Source organism: Syngnathus typhle, linkage group LG10, assembly GCF_033458585.1.
Source record: "Syngnathus typhle isolate RoL2023-S1 ecotype Sweden linkage group LG10, RoL_Styp_1.0, whole genome shotgun sequence".
Classification (NCBI taxonomy): domain Eukaryota; kingdom Metazoa; phylum Chordata; class Actinopteri; order Syngnathiformes; family Syngnathidae; genus Syngnathus; species Syngnathus typhle.
The window spans coordinates 7,705,001-7,722,844 of NC_083747.1; the positions used below are offsets into that span (position 1 = coordinate 7,705,001).

At 38.7% G+C, this 17,844-nt stretch overlaps 3 protein-coding genes across 3 annotated transcripts in view; 2 read left to right on the top strand and 1 right to left on the bottom strand.

The window, feature by feature from the left end:
* mc2r (melanocortin 2 receptor) overlaps nt 1-1,603 on the top strand; it is a 3,403-nt gene extending 1,800 nt beyond the window's left edge. Inside the window, exons 2-3 of the mRNA XM_061289819.1 lie at nt 1-20; nt 653-1,603. The exon at nt 1-20 is cut by the window's left edge and continues 535 nt beyond it. Coding sequence (XP_061145803.1) covers nt 1-20; nt 653-1,190 — 558 coding nt within the window. The 3' untranslated portion in view covers nt 1,191-1,603. The remainder of the gene's footprint in view (nt 21-652) is intronic.
* On the bottom strand, nt 1,595-10,035 carry mc5ra (melanocortin 5a receptor). Its single transcript, XM_061289814.1, has 6 exons — nt 9,925-10,035; nt 8,617-8,719; nt 5,737-5,935; nt 5,313-5,419; nt 4,847-5,035; nt 1,595-4,175 (listed from the first exon to the last, which is right to left on the bottom strand). Exons 3-6 carry the CDS (start codon nt 5,872-5,874, stop codon nt 3,605-3,607), a joined length of 1,005 nt encoding a protein of 334 aa, XP_061145798.1. The 5' UTR covers nt 5,875-5,935; nt 8,617-8,719; nt 9,925-10,035; the 3' UTR covers nt 1,595-3,604.
* Nucleotides 10,036-10,999: 964 nt separating this feature from the next.
* fam210aa (family with sequence similarity 210 member Aa) lies at nt 11,000-14,323 on the top strand. The gene is made up of 3 exons (XM_061289820.1): nt 11,000-11,421; nt 12,831-12,942; nt 13,510-14,323. The coding sequence occupies exons 1-3, from the start codon at nt 11,000-11,002 to the stop codon at nt 13,789-13,791; spliced, it is 816 nt and encodes a 271-aa protein (XP_061145804.1). The 3' UTR covers nt 13,792-14,323.
* The last annotated feature ends 3,521 nt before the right edge of the window (nt 14,324-17,844 follow it).

Consider the following 17,844-nt stretch of genomic DNA (forward strand, 5'->3'; position numbering starts at 1 on the left):
CTGGCCATTGCCGTGGACCGGTAGGTTTACAAATCTTGGGATAGCCACACAGTCACAATGATTACATTTTGTATTTCAACTCGACAGTTTGGGCCAACCACAGGACAATAATGGCAAAGCTGTTTCTTCTTTGTATCTAAACATATGTCAAATCAAAACTGTGAATGCTAATATCCACACTGCTAAAAAAAAAAAACAAGGTTGTGTTTGGAATATTTCATTCATCCCTTCACTACTCATCACTAAGAAGTTCACTATGAATATAGTGGACTATATACTTATCAATCATATAAATGAAATTGTTTTGGAAGCGCATTCTGTTAATTATGCCATTGCTCTTGCATAATGATGACTTGTTGATTTGAATTCCATAAAATTGGTTGAATTCCAAATGGTATGACCTCGGCCTAGGGCATGTGGATGTTCCATTGCACTTGATTTTACAAAACAGTAATCTAGCTAATTATTTAAGGAATTCTGTATATATTGGCTCACTATGAACTTCAAGGACATTCAAAGACGACATTTTCAATCCGATCAGAATTCAAGCTTGATCAGGTATTAATTCAGAAACGTAGTAAGCAGTAGTATATAAGTAACGGTAGTATTGCAGTTTTAGAAGAATACTAATCATTAATACTTGTCATTGCAGATACATCTCTATATTCCATGCACTTAGATACCACAACATCATGACAATGCGACTCACAGGGACCAGTTTAGGCATCATCTGGACAACATGTGGGGTGTCAGCCATATTCATGGTGAGGTTCTTCGACGTCAAGTTCATCATGATCTGCTTTGTTTGCCTATTTTTGATCTCCTTTGCCGTCATTTGCTTCCTCTACATTTATATGTTCATGCTGGCACGTAACCATGCCAGGAAGATTGCTGCTGTGAATTCGGGTGGCGGTGACAAATGTCGTTTGAGGTGGTGGGGAAGCAGTATGAGAGGAGCCCTAACACTAACCATCCTGTTTGGGGCATTTGTTGTGTGTTGGGCACCTTTTTTCCTTCACCTTATCATCATGACAGTGTGCCCGACAGACCCATATTGTGAGTGTTACAGATCACTCTTCCAGCTCCACTTATTGCTGCTAACGAGCCACGCCCTTATCGACCCTGCTATCTATGCCTTCCGCAGCGCCGAGCTCAGGCATACGTTCCGGAAGATGCTTCTTTGTTCCTAAGAGGCGCAGCTTTTTCAAATTTGAAAAATGTCATTTCGCTCACCAATGGATGATAAACATGTATCGTGTATTAGGACAAAGAGAGAGGCCGAGTTGCACTTTGATTAGATTTGTGCTGTTTCAAAGTTTTAACCTTTTATTTCAATTTACAGTATTATCAGCCAGAAACTTTCTCCTGCCCTTTTCTTTCACGTGCACTTTCTTTCAATTCAACTTTCTGTTGTAATTAAATCAGGATATTTTAATGTAGTTGCTTAAGGCTAAACCACCGCTCTTGTGATTAAAGCCTGCATCATCTGAAGTTCCGTTTTTAGCTCAGTAAAGCAATGCGTAACCTACAGAATCCTGATCACCAGACTTGTGAGATGGATGGGATATTCCAGCAACGGACGAATGCTCGCAGATTTGTGAACAGTTTAACATTTATTTTTATTAACAATGAAAAGATCTTGGGTCTTTGAGTTCAAACATTACATTTTATCCAGTCAAATACAAATATAAGCATTCATTTTAACAATGAGCATGATATAGATTGTGGTTTTGTTTATCTGTGAAATTCCATATCGAGTGCATGAAATATGTAACAGCTAATACCAAAGTGTCTTTGTTGGCAACATTATGTCAAGCTCAACATAAGTCTTGTACTATTTGAATACTGAACTAGAACAATTACTTTGTTGTTATGTTGCAGCTAAAAACATTTTCCCTAAACAATTTTGTCACCCATGACCTTTGTTTCCATTGTTACACAGGGAAAACACACAATATCATATCAGATAAAATACAGTTTTGAAAATTTAACATGGTATTTGCAGTGTTTCTACAAATGTGGTATCAGCAGTATGAAATGATAACCTGTATGAATGAAAATGAAGGACCGATTCTTAGGCTGCAATAAACAGAAAGCACAATAACAAAAGTGGAGACAGGAGAGATATTGTACATTCAAATTAGATATTGGAGATATTGGATATCAACAGTTGCGCAACACCGTGCCACGGAGTGGGTACTTGCGTGATGTATTTGACTTAAATGTTTGATGTTTTTCTCCTGTTATTAGACAAATATTGATTCCAAACTATTCCAGATGATGCCAGAGTTGTTTACGGTTAAATTATTTTACACAGACGGTTACTGTAAGTGCAACATAATAGCGGGGGTGTCAACAAGTGGAGTAAGACGGACGGGTAAGTCAGGGACCAAATGCACAGCTTGTCAAAATTCTTCTAATCGCTCTTATTTCTACATTCTTGTTGGTTATATATGTTACAGATGAAAAACGTTCCAGAGGAAACTAGTTATTCACAGATTACTCTGAAATTTAGTGATAGTGTTAGGGTTTGCAGAATATCTTCATCGTATGATTATGTTGGAATGTAACCTGTAATAAGCACCACCCTAACAGATAGTGTCCAAAATGATTTCATTGTTCTGAGCCAAAAATACATCTGAAGCTCCACGTATCGCCATGGAGCTCATAATTTGTCTGCCTGCAGTTAATCAAATTGATCAAAATCATCAAATGGTCAGCTGTGTGAGGAGCGTGTAAAAGAAAATGGTATTAATACGTGAGACCGTGCCAAACTTCTGATAAACAAGGTTGAATCTGCACGGAAATCAAGATTTCAATTGGAGCCCACAGTGTTTATTAGTGTAAAATGAACCATCTTGACAACAGAGAGCCTTTAATCAGTGCCCAATAAGTAGCTCTCAGTTTCCAAAAGGAGGGTGACCAACCCATCTCTTGTACAGCACAGTACATGTGACCCCAGATGTCCTGTGGTTCTTGTGACAGTATTTAGTATCGGTATTTATCCAAATCACTGTGAACATTGAAAAGAATTAATACCAACCTTTGTACATTTGTGGATCATGGTGGTTTCTACTGTATTGCCAGCAATTGATTCATTTAATAAATCTAAATACTGCACATAGATATGTATTTTTATGTTAACATGATATTATTTGAGTTCACAAACCATGGCTCAATTAGAGAGAAATGTGGAATCTCAACAGTTGGATTTGTTTTTTTAAATAACACAAGTGGTCATTACATGGATTTTGTTTGGGCAGTAATTTTGCCCTGTTTCAATCCCACCCAAAATAGATTAGGTAATCAATCCAATCTAACCATTATCCAGTTCAATAATCAGACAGATCTTGATTTGTCATTATTATTTTAGCAGTATTTTTGCCCTGTTTGAACCCCACCAAAAATAGATTAGCTAATCCAATTTAATCATTATCCAGGTAAATAATCAGACAGATTTTGATTTGTCATTATTATTGTCATCCAGTGGACTGGATTATACCATTTTAGTTCATCTAACAAAACAGTTTGATTTTCCTATGAAGGCACGTGGATCTAAATGTATTGATATTCCTGTGAAGAATTTCATTCCACTGCTTACTGTTCAGCACTTACCAGTCAGAGCACAGTTGCTGGTGTAGCAATTCCTTAGGTTAAAACAGCAGAATATCTCTTTAAAGGTTTTCCTCATTTCCTGACTCCTGAAGGCATAGATCAACGGGTCAATAACAGAATTACACATGATGAGGATTAGGTACATGTTAAAGTGAGACATAAAGCACACGCAGGAGCGGTTACGTGGACAGGATATCATAAGGATCAAATGGAGGAAGAAAGGAGCCCAGCAGACGATGAAGACCCCCAGGAGAATGGTTAGTGTGATGGCGCCTTTCATGCTGGTCTGCTGATGGAAGGTGTTGCAACCAGCCAGCGCAGCGATGCGCTTGACATGTGAACGCGCCAGCATGAACATGTGGCTGTAAAGGGATGCCATGATGAGCAGCATGCTGAAGAACATGGCCACAAGGCAAATAATGACAGAGGTGGTATCGGAGTAGATGATAAAGAGAATCCCGCAGCCTGTGCAGAAGGTCCAAATTCCCCCAATGATGCAACCAGCTCGCTTCACTGTCATGATGTTGTGGTATCTCAGTGCATAGAAGATGGTAATATACCTGCAGATAATAAAAGCATGCCCTTTATTAGACATATCTATTATTATTATTAGGAGAGGGATTTTATTATTATTATCATTATTAAAATGCATTTATATTGAGAGACAGTGGTATAGTGACCAAAAGCGTATCAAAGCGTATTCTCACCATTTTTTTTAAGAAAAGTAACATTCTATTGTTTAAAAACATCATTATTACATTTCCAAACAATTAAAATTATTATTTATTAGAACACAACAGAAGAGAATTGAACAAGAATGGTTTCATTAAGGACAATTACTACACATTGGGACAAGCCAAAAGTTACAATAACTGTATGTGAGCCGAAACTAGTGATTGACATTAGGACCATAGCCAGTCGTCTGCTTGTGAGTCTGAAGACGATTTTACCCCTCTGTAGTTGCTTGCGAGTGTTCTGTTCTGTTCTGTTTGTCCAGTTCAGTAAACGGATGAATCTGCATTAGTGATGCTTGACCTAGCTAAAGCTTGCTCAAATTCAAATTTTGGCTAGAAGGCAAAAAAGTTCCACATGTGACAGCTCTGAAAACTCACAAATTGAGTGGAGCACCAGAGAGTCAATGGGCCACAATAATGGAAATAGAAGGACGTGTATTATAACACATGCACATTTTCCTCTGTGTGCTGAAGTGGAAGTGTCGGATGATAAATACCTGTCCACAGCAATAGCCACGAGACTGCACATTGATGCCACCACAGAGAGACAGATCATGGAATCAAAAACGTTGTCCATATGTCGGATGAAGTGCTCCTCCACCACCAGCTGTCTATTGTTGAGCAGGTAGATGACGACTGCTTCCCAGGCATTGGACACGCTCACTAACATGTCAGCTACAGCCAAACTGCAAAACCATCACATTGATGATGAAATCACATAATGAAACCCCTATTCATTAGAGTGACGCATCCTCGTATGTATGTATGTATGTATGTATGTATGTATGTATGTATGTATGTATGTATGTATGTATGTATGTATGTATGTATGTATGTATGTATGTATGTATGTATGTATGTATGTATGTATGTATGTATGTATGTATGTATGTATGTATGTATGTATGTATGTATAAATAAATAAATAAATAAATAAATAAATAAATAAATAAAACCCCTTACCTGCAGACAAAGAAGTACATGGGCGAATGAAGATTCTTATTCTTTATTACAGCTGTAATAACCAGGATGTTCTCTAATAAGGAGATGATCCCCAGGGTCAAAAAGACCTAAGAGAGAGAAAATTGTAGTATGTTGGTGTCAAAAACAAATTCACAAAGTGGATTTATGATTTATGAGTACATATGAGCTATTCCCCCCCTCATATGTGACATCTTTATGGTTGCTTTTATTAGCCTTGTTAATGGAAAAGCAAATTGTGCAGTTCTGCTGCTATGCCTTTTGAGTTGACAGATGCTGCTGGCATGGCAGACAAAACAAAATGACAATTTGATTTTCATTGTTATCAGTTATACTATGTGTTACGTAAGAAGTTTTTTGGTTGGAAACATAAAAATATCACATTACAAGATAGGCACTTACATACCTCCAGAGCAATGTGGACTTGCTCACATGCTACACGTTTGATGGTCGCGTTTGGCAGGCTGGAGTTGGAGGTGTATGGGACTGTGGAGTTGCCCAAGAACATCTCCTCTTTGTAGGAGGACCCGAGGGACACGTTCATCCCTATAGGAGCTCTGGTCCAAACCACTGTCGCTCAAGTCAGGATGGCATTTTATTGTAGGCTGACAGAGACAGTACATGTCAAAGTGTCATTTGGGGATACAATATGATCTCTGCTTTAGACTGAAGTAAGAGACAGGTGAGTGATTTTAAAGTACCAACTCATTTGCTGAGCTATTTGAGTAAACTATATTTGACCAAGTCAGTTTGTCCCTCCACATTCTATTTGGCCCATGAATGCATGCTGCAAATAGCTTTTTAAGCATAACTAGTTATGCATCATTCAAATGACCACAATCAAATGTAATACAGTAATCCTTCGCTATATCACGGCTTCACAGATTTTTTTTCACAGTACAGGACAAATGACTGGCTTCAGAGGAAAAAGCCACTAGAGCGGAGTCGGGCCGCAGCGGCACAGTCAGAGTCACAACCTATCCTACGACAGTACGTATTTTGTATTGATGATTAGAATTATTATTTTACTGTGGGTATTTGTAAGAAAGAGTTTACTTCTCTATTAAACAAAGGCTTGCGTCTGAAATCATGTTTTGTTCTTTGGTTTCAATGTTATAAATTTAAATAAAAACTAAATAAAATGAAATGAATAAATAAAAATATCAATTTGATGCAGCTGCCCAATGCAATGGCTTTCAATGTGCTTTTTCTAATGACTTGTTAAAACCTGTTAACTCATTTGACACATTCAAATTAGTGTAACACAAAAAAAAAACAGTAGCATGGTACAAATGAAACTTCCAGCTGCGTTTAAAGAGCCTCCCTGGCTCCTCCACTGGTGCCAAAGCATTAACTACTGACATTACAATAATGTTTTTATAGCACAAACATTCACACTGTTCAAACTATTACCATTCCCCTTGTCCGCATCTTTCATTACTGAAAAGAGAGACTTAACACTTATAAAACTGATCAACTTCGTGAACTAAATATCAATCTAACCATGATTTTGAAACTATGCCATGTGCCAAACTCTGAACAGACAGAACATTGTGATTATACATTTAGTATGTGGTTTAACGGTTAAAACCAGCCCCTTGTGGAGGAGAAAATGGAGGTCCTAGTTAAAATGGTTACTCAGAAATGTTAAATGACATCTTCTAGTGAAAGTTAGAAGGTAAAGATGTACAGATACACTTATCTCATCTTGATTGTTTCATTTGTGCTGAAACTTAATGAGATGGTGAATTAAGACAGTGTCCAAAAACATCTAAATCTAGCAGTTATCAGTTAAGATAAAAAGCTTAAGCCTTGCGGTGTGTTACAGTAAAAGAGGGACTTTTTGTCCTCATTCTATTTCTCATCAATGAGACGCTTGGAACTTCCCTGTAGGCAAATTAACACTCTCTCAACTCATGACTTGAAAAGTAGATCCTGCTGAGTTTTTTAATGTGCCGTAGTAAGAATTGTCAAAGTATTTTTCTTCATACATATGGAATTGTCTAAATTGTCCATGGGTGGTTATCTGAGTGTGAACCTTTGTCTGCACTGACAAGTCTGTACATTTTCTTGACATCCCCATTTTCACATATATGCCATTGTTATACGCAGGAATGCCACTCGGGACTGTTTTGCTATAGGCAGCTGTTTTATATTGTGAGATGCATCCTGACAGAAATGTTTATTGCTGGTCAGTTTTTAGGGAACATTCATTGTCTATACTGATGTTTTGAAAAATACAATTGATGTTTCGATATTCATAAACTGAGATGAAAATGTGCTATGCAATTACAGGTTATTAGATTTTCTGCAACAACAGCTTAATTAGGGACAGCTCATTCCTTTGCAATTAGTACATTAGTCAAAGAATATTGAGGAAAGAATTCTTAACAAAATAACATTGTTAAACAAAATGAGGAATTTCATACCTCAAAGGAAACACAGCAATGTGACTTTCTAAATCACAGTCACAGTTTGAGAATTCAGAAACTGTTGTGGCCAAAGCCAAACAGGAAACTTACATAACTAAGTACAACCTTTCCAGCCTATTAAGACAATCCAAGGAGCCCCAACATCTATCTATCTATCTATCTATCTATCTATCTATCTATCTATCTATCTATCTATCTATCTATCTATCTATCTATCTATCTATCTATCTATCTATCTATCTATCTATCTATCTATCTATCTATCTATCTATCTATCTATCTATCTATCTATCTATCTATCTATCTATCTATCTATCTATCTATCTATCTATCTATCTATCTATCTATCTATCTATCTATCTATCTATCCATCTATCCATCTATCCATCTATCCATCTATCCATCTATCCATCCCGCGCACGCACGCACGCGCACACACGCACGCACACACGCACACACACGCGCGCACACACACACACACACACACACACAAACAGTATGTATTTTTCTGCCAAAAAAGTGGGAGTCTATCCTTCTAGATTAGTATGTACTTTAATTTGGATCATTATCCTTGTTCAGTCCATGTTGTGATGTGTATTAGGAGAAGCTCCTATATCAAAGTAAGTTAAAAGGCAAAAGAACGATCAACCTTATTTCTTGCAGTTGTTTGAATAATTTGTGAACAAATTGATAGATAAAAATTAGAATTATTATTATTGCATACCCCAACTCTTTTAGCCTACACACACAAAATCAAATTAATCACTGATCACACACAATTGAGATCAGTTTTGACAAAACTATAGAAGTTATTCTGTTTAAAGTACACTGATGAGTAAAGATGAAGGACTCACCTCATGCAGCAGAAGTGACTCAAATCCTCTCTTTAATGGCTTAGTGCACTGACTGGATTGTTCCTCTGTTGACCATCAGACTAAAGGATTCGTGAGGATGAGGCTGCAATGCAGTGAGCATTTCAGAGGGAAGCGCAGAGAAGATAAGGTTGGCTTATTAAGCGGGATAGAGCTTGTGTGTTTGGTGTGTGTGTGACGTCATCAGTCATCTTTTTGACGGTGGACTGTAGCAGCTAGATGTAAACAACGGATTGTTTATTATATAGTGACGACGTGTGTAACGATACATGTGATTTTAATTATAGTACTCTATCCATATTCAAGGATAATTAGGTTTACTGACCGTCTAACAAAAAATCAATTATGGGTCTTGGGGGCAAAGGGGTCGTCAGACTCGATTGCACAGGAATATTTTATATCTTAATTTAAAGCAATTTTCCTGAATTGTCTTGGGCAGTATGCATAAATGTAAAAAACACAAATATCAATGACATCTGAGACTGTGATTCTTAAGCTGAAAAAAAAAAAAACAGATGGAGTGTAACTGGGATGCATTTCACCTTCATACTTTGCTTTTTCATTTGTGCTTTTTGTAATCATTATTTTTGATAGTTAGAAAAGCCGTCTTATTGACGTGGAGGAGAGAGAAAACGTTATCTAAAACACTGTTTTCCATATCCAACGGCTCCCTATGTGTCTTGTGATTGGTTGGAATTAAAAGGAAGCCTTGTATTCAAAGAACATTTGTGTCAAAGTGGAAAATCCTTTGTTTCCAGCTGAGTTGAAGCATAACTTGGAAGAAATGAAGTGTTGTCTATTTGCACACATGACTGGAATTATCATGAACACACTATGACAAGGATTTTCATTTCATAAGACATGCTTTCAGTTATAATTACCTGCATCTTTAAACAGATAAAATAACAACCAAATAACAGGTGATGTAACTATGTATCAATACAATATTCAATATACAGTTTTCATCCGGCGTTTGCGGAAGTAACAGGGCACACAATCTTTGAGAAAACGGAACTAGTAATTTTGAGAAATCCAATTCTGGTCTGAGAAATGTTGGAGAAACGAAAGAGAAACAGTCTTCACTTAGGTTATACTGCTACCCAGAGGCCGTATTTAAATCAGGACGTTGTGATAAAACAACACGTAAACGCCCAAAGAGCTCCTGGGAAACACATGTCTAATAATTGTAATTTACTTTGAAAATCTTCTTTTTATTCATTAATTTGAGTCTACATCTTGTTATAAATCTGAAGAGATGCAAGTTGGCATTGAAAGGGAGAACTACGTTACCCATGATACACAGCGGGTTGTGCGACAGTACTCGTGCGCCGTGCATTCTCATCTCGACAGAAATGTGGTCCATGACCGCCACAGTGCCTGTGCAGGTTGACATGGCGTTCAGGATTGAAGATTAGTGCCATTCGGGCCCTCCAACGCGTAACATATATCGTAAGTGAGCTCTGCTCCTTTTAAAAATCGCGTACTCAGCCAGAAGTGTACATGTTGACATCTTCGCTACATCGCTAATTAGCGGCTAGCTATGTGCTAACGAAAAGCCAAATCTCAAAGTTGGCAGCACTGAGATTTGGCGTTGAATAAACCTTCAAGTGAGAGGGTCTGCAACAAGAACAAACGACGCCTAAACATTGCAGTTTTATACCGAGTTTGTTTTAATGTAGAAGTTAAAGGAGCCTTTCACTTGCCCTCCAAGCACGAGCGGACCAATGTCAACTCCTGGTGAATGTTAAGTTAGCCAACAGTGTTGTGATTTCCGGTTGGAAGCTGTGCCATAAAATGTTACGACATGGAATCTGCGTATTTTTGGATAGATGTACAGTATTTGCAACTGGAGGACTTCTTCTTAGTTTGGGTAGCTGACGGATTACGGAATGGAACGGGCGCATGCTGCTTCCTCTATCAGTCCGCCCCATTTTTTTTTTTTTTTTATATCCCAGTCAAAGTTCACTCAATGACTTGTTTTGTTCCTGGTTTTGCGTGTATCAAATCGTCCTTTCATAATAATGTCGTATAACCAGTGAGACAACGACTTAACTTTTGACATAGTTTAGAACTGACCCATTGTTTAATGACACGCATACAAAGTAGTTTGTTTCCAAACGTCCTACAGAATATATTACTATCCTGTGTAATGCGTTTCATTTTTTTTAAAAACTCAATCGTCTAAGGAAATTTGGCTTGTTAAATAGTAAATTTAAAGAGTGGCTGAGCTTCTAGGTTTGGAGATAAGACTTCTATCTTTGGTGTCATCTTACACATTCTCCAAAATATGCTCTCTTTTGTATGATTTTTTCCTCTTTTTTCACAGTGTGCGGGTGAAGGTGGCATCCATAAAAAAGGGAGAAAGATGATGATAATGCCGCACATCATCACTCGTGGCACACTGCGAAGGGCGGCAGCGCTGCGTCAATTACTGCCGTGCGTAGCTGTCCATGACTCGTCACATTCAGCGTGCAGGTGCGTCTTCCGCCTGCCCCCTCCGCACCCTGCAGGCTGGCATTGGTTCTCCACATCATCGTCCAGCTTGGCGGCCCATCAGCCCAAACATCAACCACCAGGGGGAGAAAGGTCCACTTCTTCACCTCAGACATCAGATCAGCAAGACAAAGATGGACCCGGTGTTGAAGAGGTAGACCCTTTGCAGGACAATTCCATTGGTCTTGCTCAGAGATTCAAGAAGACCTTCAAACAGTACGGGAAGGTGATGATCCCGGTGCATCTCCTTACGTCTTCATTATGGTTCGGAACCTTCTACTATGCTGCTATGAAGTAAGTGATTTCATGGCACTTCCATGGAACAGTTTACAATTTGCAGACACATCAAGCATGTTCCAATAAATGTAAATACATTTGAAGCCATTATTGGAGACGTGGCCAATATGTCAGAGCTCTGCTCTCTGATCATCATCAAAAACTGGACATCAATGCCACTTTGCTGTAGTTACACATCAAATAAAATTGTATGGTACCTCTCGGTTTACAATCAAATTAATTTGCTGCTGTTGATGATTTTTAAGGTGCAAAATATGCTTTTAGATTGTTGATTTAAAAAAATATTTTGAATTTTTGTGATTTAATTACAGAAGTAAACCAATATACTTGATGCGGATTTCAATTTCTGTACCTATGATTTTGTCTTAGTTTATATTCTTTTACTATATTACGGTAGGTTTGACTATTTTGGTCACTATTATTTTATCTCGACTTTTTGTTCTACTAGAAAAGCCACCACCAAAAACCACCACCTAATGGAAATCCGATTTACTATGTTATATTTTGATGAACTTCGCTTGTCCACCAGAAATGTCTATCCAACGGGGAAGGCGGCATCACTCTTATTCAGTTTCTTTGAATAAAGAGTTGAGAAATTCAGTCACTGAAAAACACTCAATAGATGAGCTCAGGATAGTTAATTAACCAAATGTCAAAAGCCTTGGATACTTAGAGTTTATATAAAAAGTCTCCACAGCCCTATTCAAATGCCAGGGTTATGTGATGATGTACAAATGAAAAATGTTTTCCACCATTATTGTGACCTATAACCTTTCCAAGTCAATTGAAAAATAAAGAGAAAATAATGGATAATGTGGTTTCACAATTTTACACAGCCTTTCATGGCTGTGTTCAACATTACCAAGCTACATCCTAATTAATCGTAACTGCCTCTGAATAACGTCGCATAAAGTTCACTCACGTAAGACGCAGAAAGATTCCCCCTTCATCAAAGGAATCATCTCATTGTTGGATGGCATCGTTCGGGAGATGGGTACAAAGGAATTGCCAAGGCCATAAGCGCGGAACGCAGTGAAGACAATCATTGATAATTGGACACAAGAGTAAGCGACATTACCAAGAACATTGGTGAAAATAAGCAAAGGAAGGCTTAGAGCAACAATGAAGTTTCCGAAATAGTGGCTCTTGAGTATATGCCCAGTCAGAGTCCAGACCTAACACTAACTAGATCATCTTTATTTTCCCCTTTAAGATTTTGTTGTTTCAATTTTTTTTAGTTGTCCAGATGTGTACACTGTAGGTTTTTGGGCAGATGATTGACAAAGGAATGTTTTTTTCTTTTCCAAATGAGTATAATTGCGTATAATAATTATGAAAACTGTGGAGAAACTTTGTTTTACCCACAAGTTTAAATCATTACATGTTTTTCCATTTCCTTTCTCCAGAGGTGTGAATGTAGTACAATTCCTGGAGATGATCAATGTGCCAGAAACTCTTGTTGGACTATTGAGAGACTCATCTAGTGGTTATGCTCTGACTGCTTACGCCATGTACAAGGTAATTTACGTTTGTTCGTGCATTCATTTGCTGATCATTTCTAATACACGAAAGCACACCTACTTATGACACTTTGGATTGGAGCAATTGTCTGTTGATTAAATCAGCTAATTTTGCTAACACCGACGTGTATAGTTAGTTGCACGCTTTTTTCAGACCGGGCTCATGCGACGGACGTTTGAGCGCATAACGTTCTGCTAGTTATAAACCCCACAATGGATTTGAATTTCAGCACACATGGTAGCCCAAAAAGCACAGAGTACTTTACTTTTGGGAATTCAAATAATGACACAAGCTGTTATTGAAATTTTGACATTAGGAATGATGCATTGTGGGGTTCACATCAACAGTTATGCGTGGAGTTAGTTAACTAGCTATGCCTTCACCTAACAAAATGTTTACTCTGATCATTTTTCACAACACTCCAGATACCCAACTGCTGTAGACAAGTCATTAAAAAGTGAACCGTCCCTAATTTGTCCCCTAGCTTTCAAAGCTAATGAGATGCTGCCTGAGTGGGCGGTGTATTGTTTATCTGCTGACTAGTCTGTGTCTGTCCTCTTCCAGATTGCCACTCCTGCTAGATACGCAGTCACTCTGGGGGGCACGTCTCTGTCTGTTCAATACCTCCGAAAGCACGGCTACTTATCCACACCGCCGCCAGTCAAAGAGTACTTCCAGGACAAGATGGAGGAAACAAAGGAGAGGCTTTCAGAGAAAATGGAAGAAACAAAAGAACTCCTCTCAGAGAAAATGGAAGAGACTAAGGACAAGCTGTCTGAGAAGCTACAAGAAACCAAAGACCGAGTATCTGAGGGGAAAGCTTTTTTTAGGAAGAAAAATGAGTAGAAAGCATTGCAGGTGGTGCCTCAATAAATGATCTAATTAAGGTCTGAAATAATCTGTAATTTGGAGCTAGACTGGGGGGAGATGAGCAAGATGCATTTGTTCTGAAAATGTCTTTGTCGTCTACGTATTAGTCACATTCATGAACAGTACGGTGTTAATTGTAGACCAAGCAGCAGCTTGGCAAACCCCTGGCACGCCTTCCTTTAAGCACCCCGACCCCCTAACCTCCTCGGGTAATTACAGCAGCTCAAGCGATCAGCGCTTTAACTTTTTGTAATGCATCAAGCGTTAATAAAGGAATGACACAGCAAAAGCCTTCTGATTGTTGTCAAGCTTAAACTTGATGCTTGGTACAGCTGCATGTACAAGATCCTCAAAGCCTTTCTCTAGGCTCAATGTGCCCCTGTATCATTTTTTTTTAATGTACATACTGAGAAAAATGCTTTTTCTATGTAATAATGACATTGACCCCTTAGCTAATACTGTACGACTAGTGAGACTAATAATAAATGAAACTCACGTATCACGTTAATACATTATTTTGTTTTACTCATTCAGTTGTGTTCTATAGTTGTTTTCTAAAGGGAGAAAACCGAACAAAGTAAAAAATAGCCCCCAAACACAAAATAAAAGTATCTCTGCAACACCTTGCGGGATGGATTACACTTTTCTATAGTCTTGGGGACTCCAAATGCACAATCAAATGAATATGAAAGCAAAAAAAAGAGGATTTTTTTATATATACTCTATATATAGTCTATTATACTTTTACACCTTTTTTGTTTCCTCTAAGGCAGGGGTCCCCAAACTTTTTCCTGTGAGGGCCACATAACCTTTCCCTTCTCTGATGGGGGGCCGGTGTCAGTTTGTAACAGAAAAAGTGTGACGATCGTAGGCGAGCTTAAAAAAAGTTTTTTTCCAGAAAGCCACACATAACCAAATAACGGTTATTTAATAACCCTTTCCAGGTTCTTTACACAAAAAAAGTCAGGAAACTAATAACACTATTAATGAAATAAATAATAACTAAATAACCCTCTCCGAGTTCTTCACAGAAAAATCAGGAAATAAATAATAACTAAATAACTCTCTCTGGGTTCTTCATAGAAAAAAAACCATGGAACATTAACTTTCTGTTGTGCCATGCACAATCTTAACAGATAAAAGTTCAGCTCAGTTGTCAGAGCAGAACCTCTCTGACACATATGAGCAGTCTCTTAAAGTTCTTGTGTTCCTTCCTTATAATCCTTTTGTAGGTTCCAGTAGGCTTGTAGACACCGCTGTCTTTTTTGTTAAAGTTTGATAGTGCGTCATAGTCTGGAGTAAAATTTGTTGTGGTAATTCTTAGGCGAGATCCGAGGTGTTGGTCCGTTTACCTCGATATGTGACTGGTAGATTTTGACGTTCATGTGGCTGAAACTGCATCTGAAAGCTCAGCGCGCGAATTACAAGAATGCTGTCGTCACAGCCCATGCTCTAAATTCGGGACTGATACAAATAGAGCGCGAGTGCGCCATGTCCGTACACGCACTTGTGAGCGTGCACCGAGCTTTCTGACACGGCTTCCGGTAGTAAATGCGCAGGCGAGCGCTTCCCCATCTACTGGGGAAACGCAGTCATTGCAGGCAAAATGACCAAAAAAAAAAGTTTAATAATACAATTTGTTCAGGGTTGGCGGGCCGGATTAAACGGTCCCGTGGGCCGTATCCGGCCCGCGGGCCGTAGTTTGGTGACCCCTGCTCTAAGGGGTTCTTGGTTTTCTTTTGGGCTTCTCCATGGCAACCACAGCTGACTCTTTGGTGTGGGTTCATCGATTTAGTTTTTCACTCAGAATTTCTCTTCTGTTTAACTCTGAATTTATCTTTCAACATGAATGGTATTTTTCCAGGGTCACATTTTTGGTAACCTTCACTGCATCCACATAGTGTAGATGTTGAATGTGCGTATGTGTATGCACATTAGTGTGTGAGTGGAGAACAGTTACAATGACCTCCACTGTCTAAACCAATGTTAATCTGTTTATACAGTCCCGTGCCCCCCACTCCCAGCACAAGCACCTGTCGGCCCCCCATACTGGAGGAATGACAGAAAGGACAGAGGCAGCCTGGCTGCGATGCCATGAAGGAAGGACAATCTGTGTCCCTCGGGTGGGAGTCAGTGTCCAAACATGACCCAAGTGACGGGATACCTCTCTGATGACCGGGTCAAACACAGGCCAGGATTTACGTATTTATTTATATATCTATACGGCTGGAGTTTGTTTTCTCTCCCTCTCCACCCCCTCCCTCCCCCCTCCCCGGCCGGGGAGGTGGTTAGGTGGTACCCATGCTGACAGCGGCTATCTGGATTCTCGTGGCCAATTCAGGATAGGGGAACTGCAGCTCAACCTCCTCGAAGAGCACTGCCAGGACAATTGAGGGCTCCTTTCGGCAGCCCTCTGCTGTGACATGGACATCCACTTTTTATTTAATTGATTTTCATGTTGTATCATTTGTGCCCTCTCTGCATCCATTTCAACCTGGTGATCCTGAAAGGGGGATCCTTCCATCTGTGGTCCCTTCTCAAGGTTTCTCATTTTCCCCCTGCTAGGGGTTTTTAAGTTTTTCCTTGCCCTTTTGGGAGCTTAAGATCAGGGGATGCTTTGAGAATAATTGTCAATTTCTGTCTATGTGAAGCCCTTTGAGACTGCTTGTGATTTAGGGCTATACAAATAAACTTGACTTGACTTGACTTGATCTATTTATTTATTCATACATTAATCTACAAAGACGATTTTACTAACAATAGGCTAAGCCAGAACTTCGTTCATTTATCTCACAAATGAATAATAATAAATAAATAAACCTATCATCCATCCATCAAAACATTTCAACTTTTCGTTCAGTCGCCACTAGAATGCAGTGTTCCTGCAGCTATACCTTCTCAACCTTGAGTACTACTGAGTTTTTTTTACATCAAGTACCACCGAAAATAAGTAACTCTATAAGTTAACAATTAACATGACCAAAATTAACATACAAAAGTGTAGTAGGCTTAAGCTTTCATCAAAAATAATTTTATTCCGAGTACTATTCATTCAAGTAGTCATTATTATAAGCCAATATTTTGCAGTATGAACAGGCATTTGATATGTACTTTAAAAAAAAAAAAAATGGATGTGTGGAATATAAAAATTGAATAAAAATTGTGGACTCGCCGGAGCCCACCTAAACTGTGATTGGCAAAGAAGCGCAGTACACCAATGGCAGGGCACAAATAACCATTCATTATCCTATTTACACCTATGACAAGTTAGTTGATCGACCATGTATGTTTTGTGGGAGGAAACATGAGCACCAGGAGAAAACCCACGCATGTACGGGGGGGAACATGCAAACTGACATGACGCCTCCACACTGCAAGTTTGGAAGAATACTTAAGACTCCATAGTTTAAGTACTCATCATTTACTTGTATAAGTGTACAATTTGAGAATGTTAGATTTTTCCAGGGTTCGATTATGAAACTGGATATTTTTATTTATTTTCATTTCCTTGGGGAATATTTGAACAATGCGTTATTTCTTTTTTTGCGTGACCAATAATGCATGAACTTCTCTCAACATCAGGTACTGCTGCCAAGATGTAGTTGAAAGGATTTGATTGTGCCGTATTTGGTAAAGGGCAAACTAAAAAGGGATGTGAACAGCATCAGGGTTGTTGTGCCCCTCATGTTTTTTTATTTTTATTTGATTTAAAGTTACAAAAAGGGCAGGAGGCGGGGCCTAGCCACCTTCCTTCTGCAGACAAGTGAGTCAAAGTACTTTCATTCCTCTGACTGTTATGACAAGTTGCCAGATGGGGTCTGTCTGTAAATAAATTTGTGTTGCTGTTGAATAATATACCAAGACGTATGCTTCATGCATTTCATTACTTTGCAGGGTAGAGTGAGTCATTTGCTTCTAGCACAAGGATCTATGCCCATGTTTTTAACAAAAACACGACTGATATGAGAGAGAATTTGATTTTTGATGAAGCCCGAATTTGACCTTCACAAGTAGTCTGCATATCAGAAA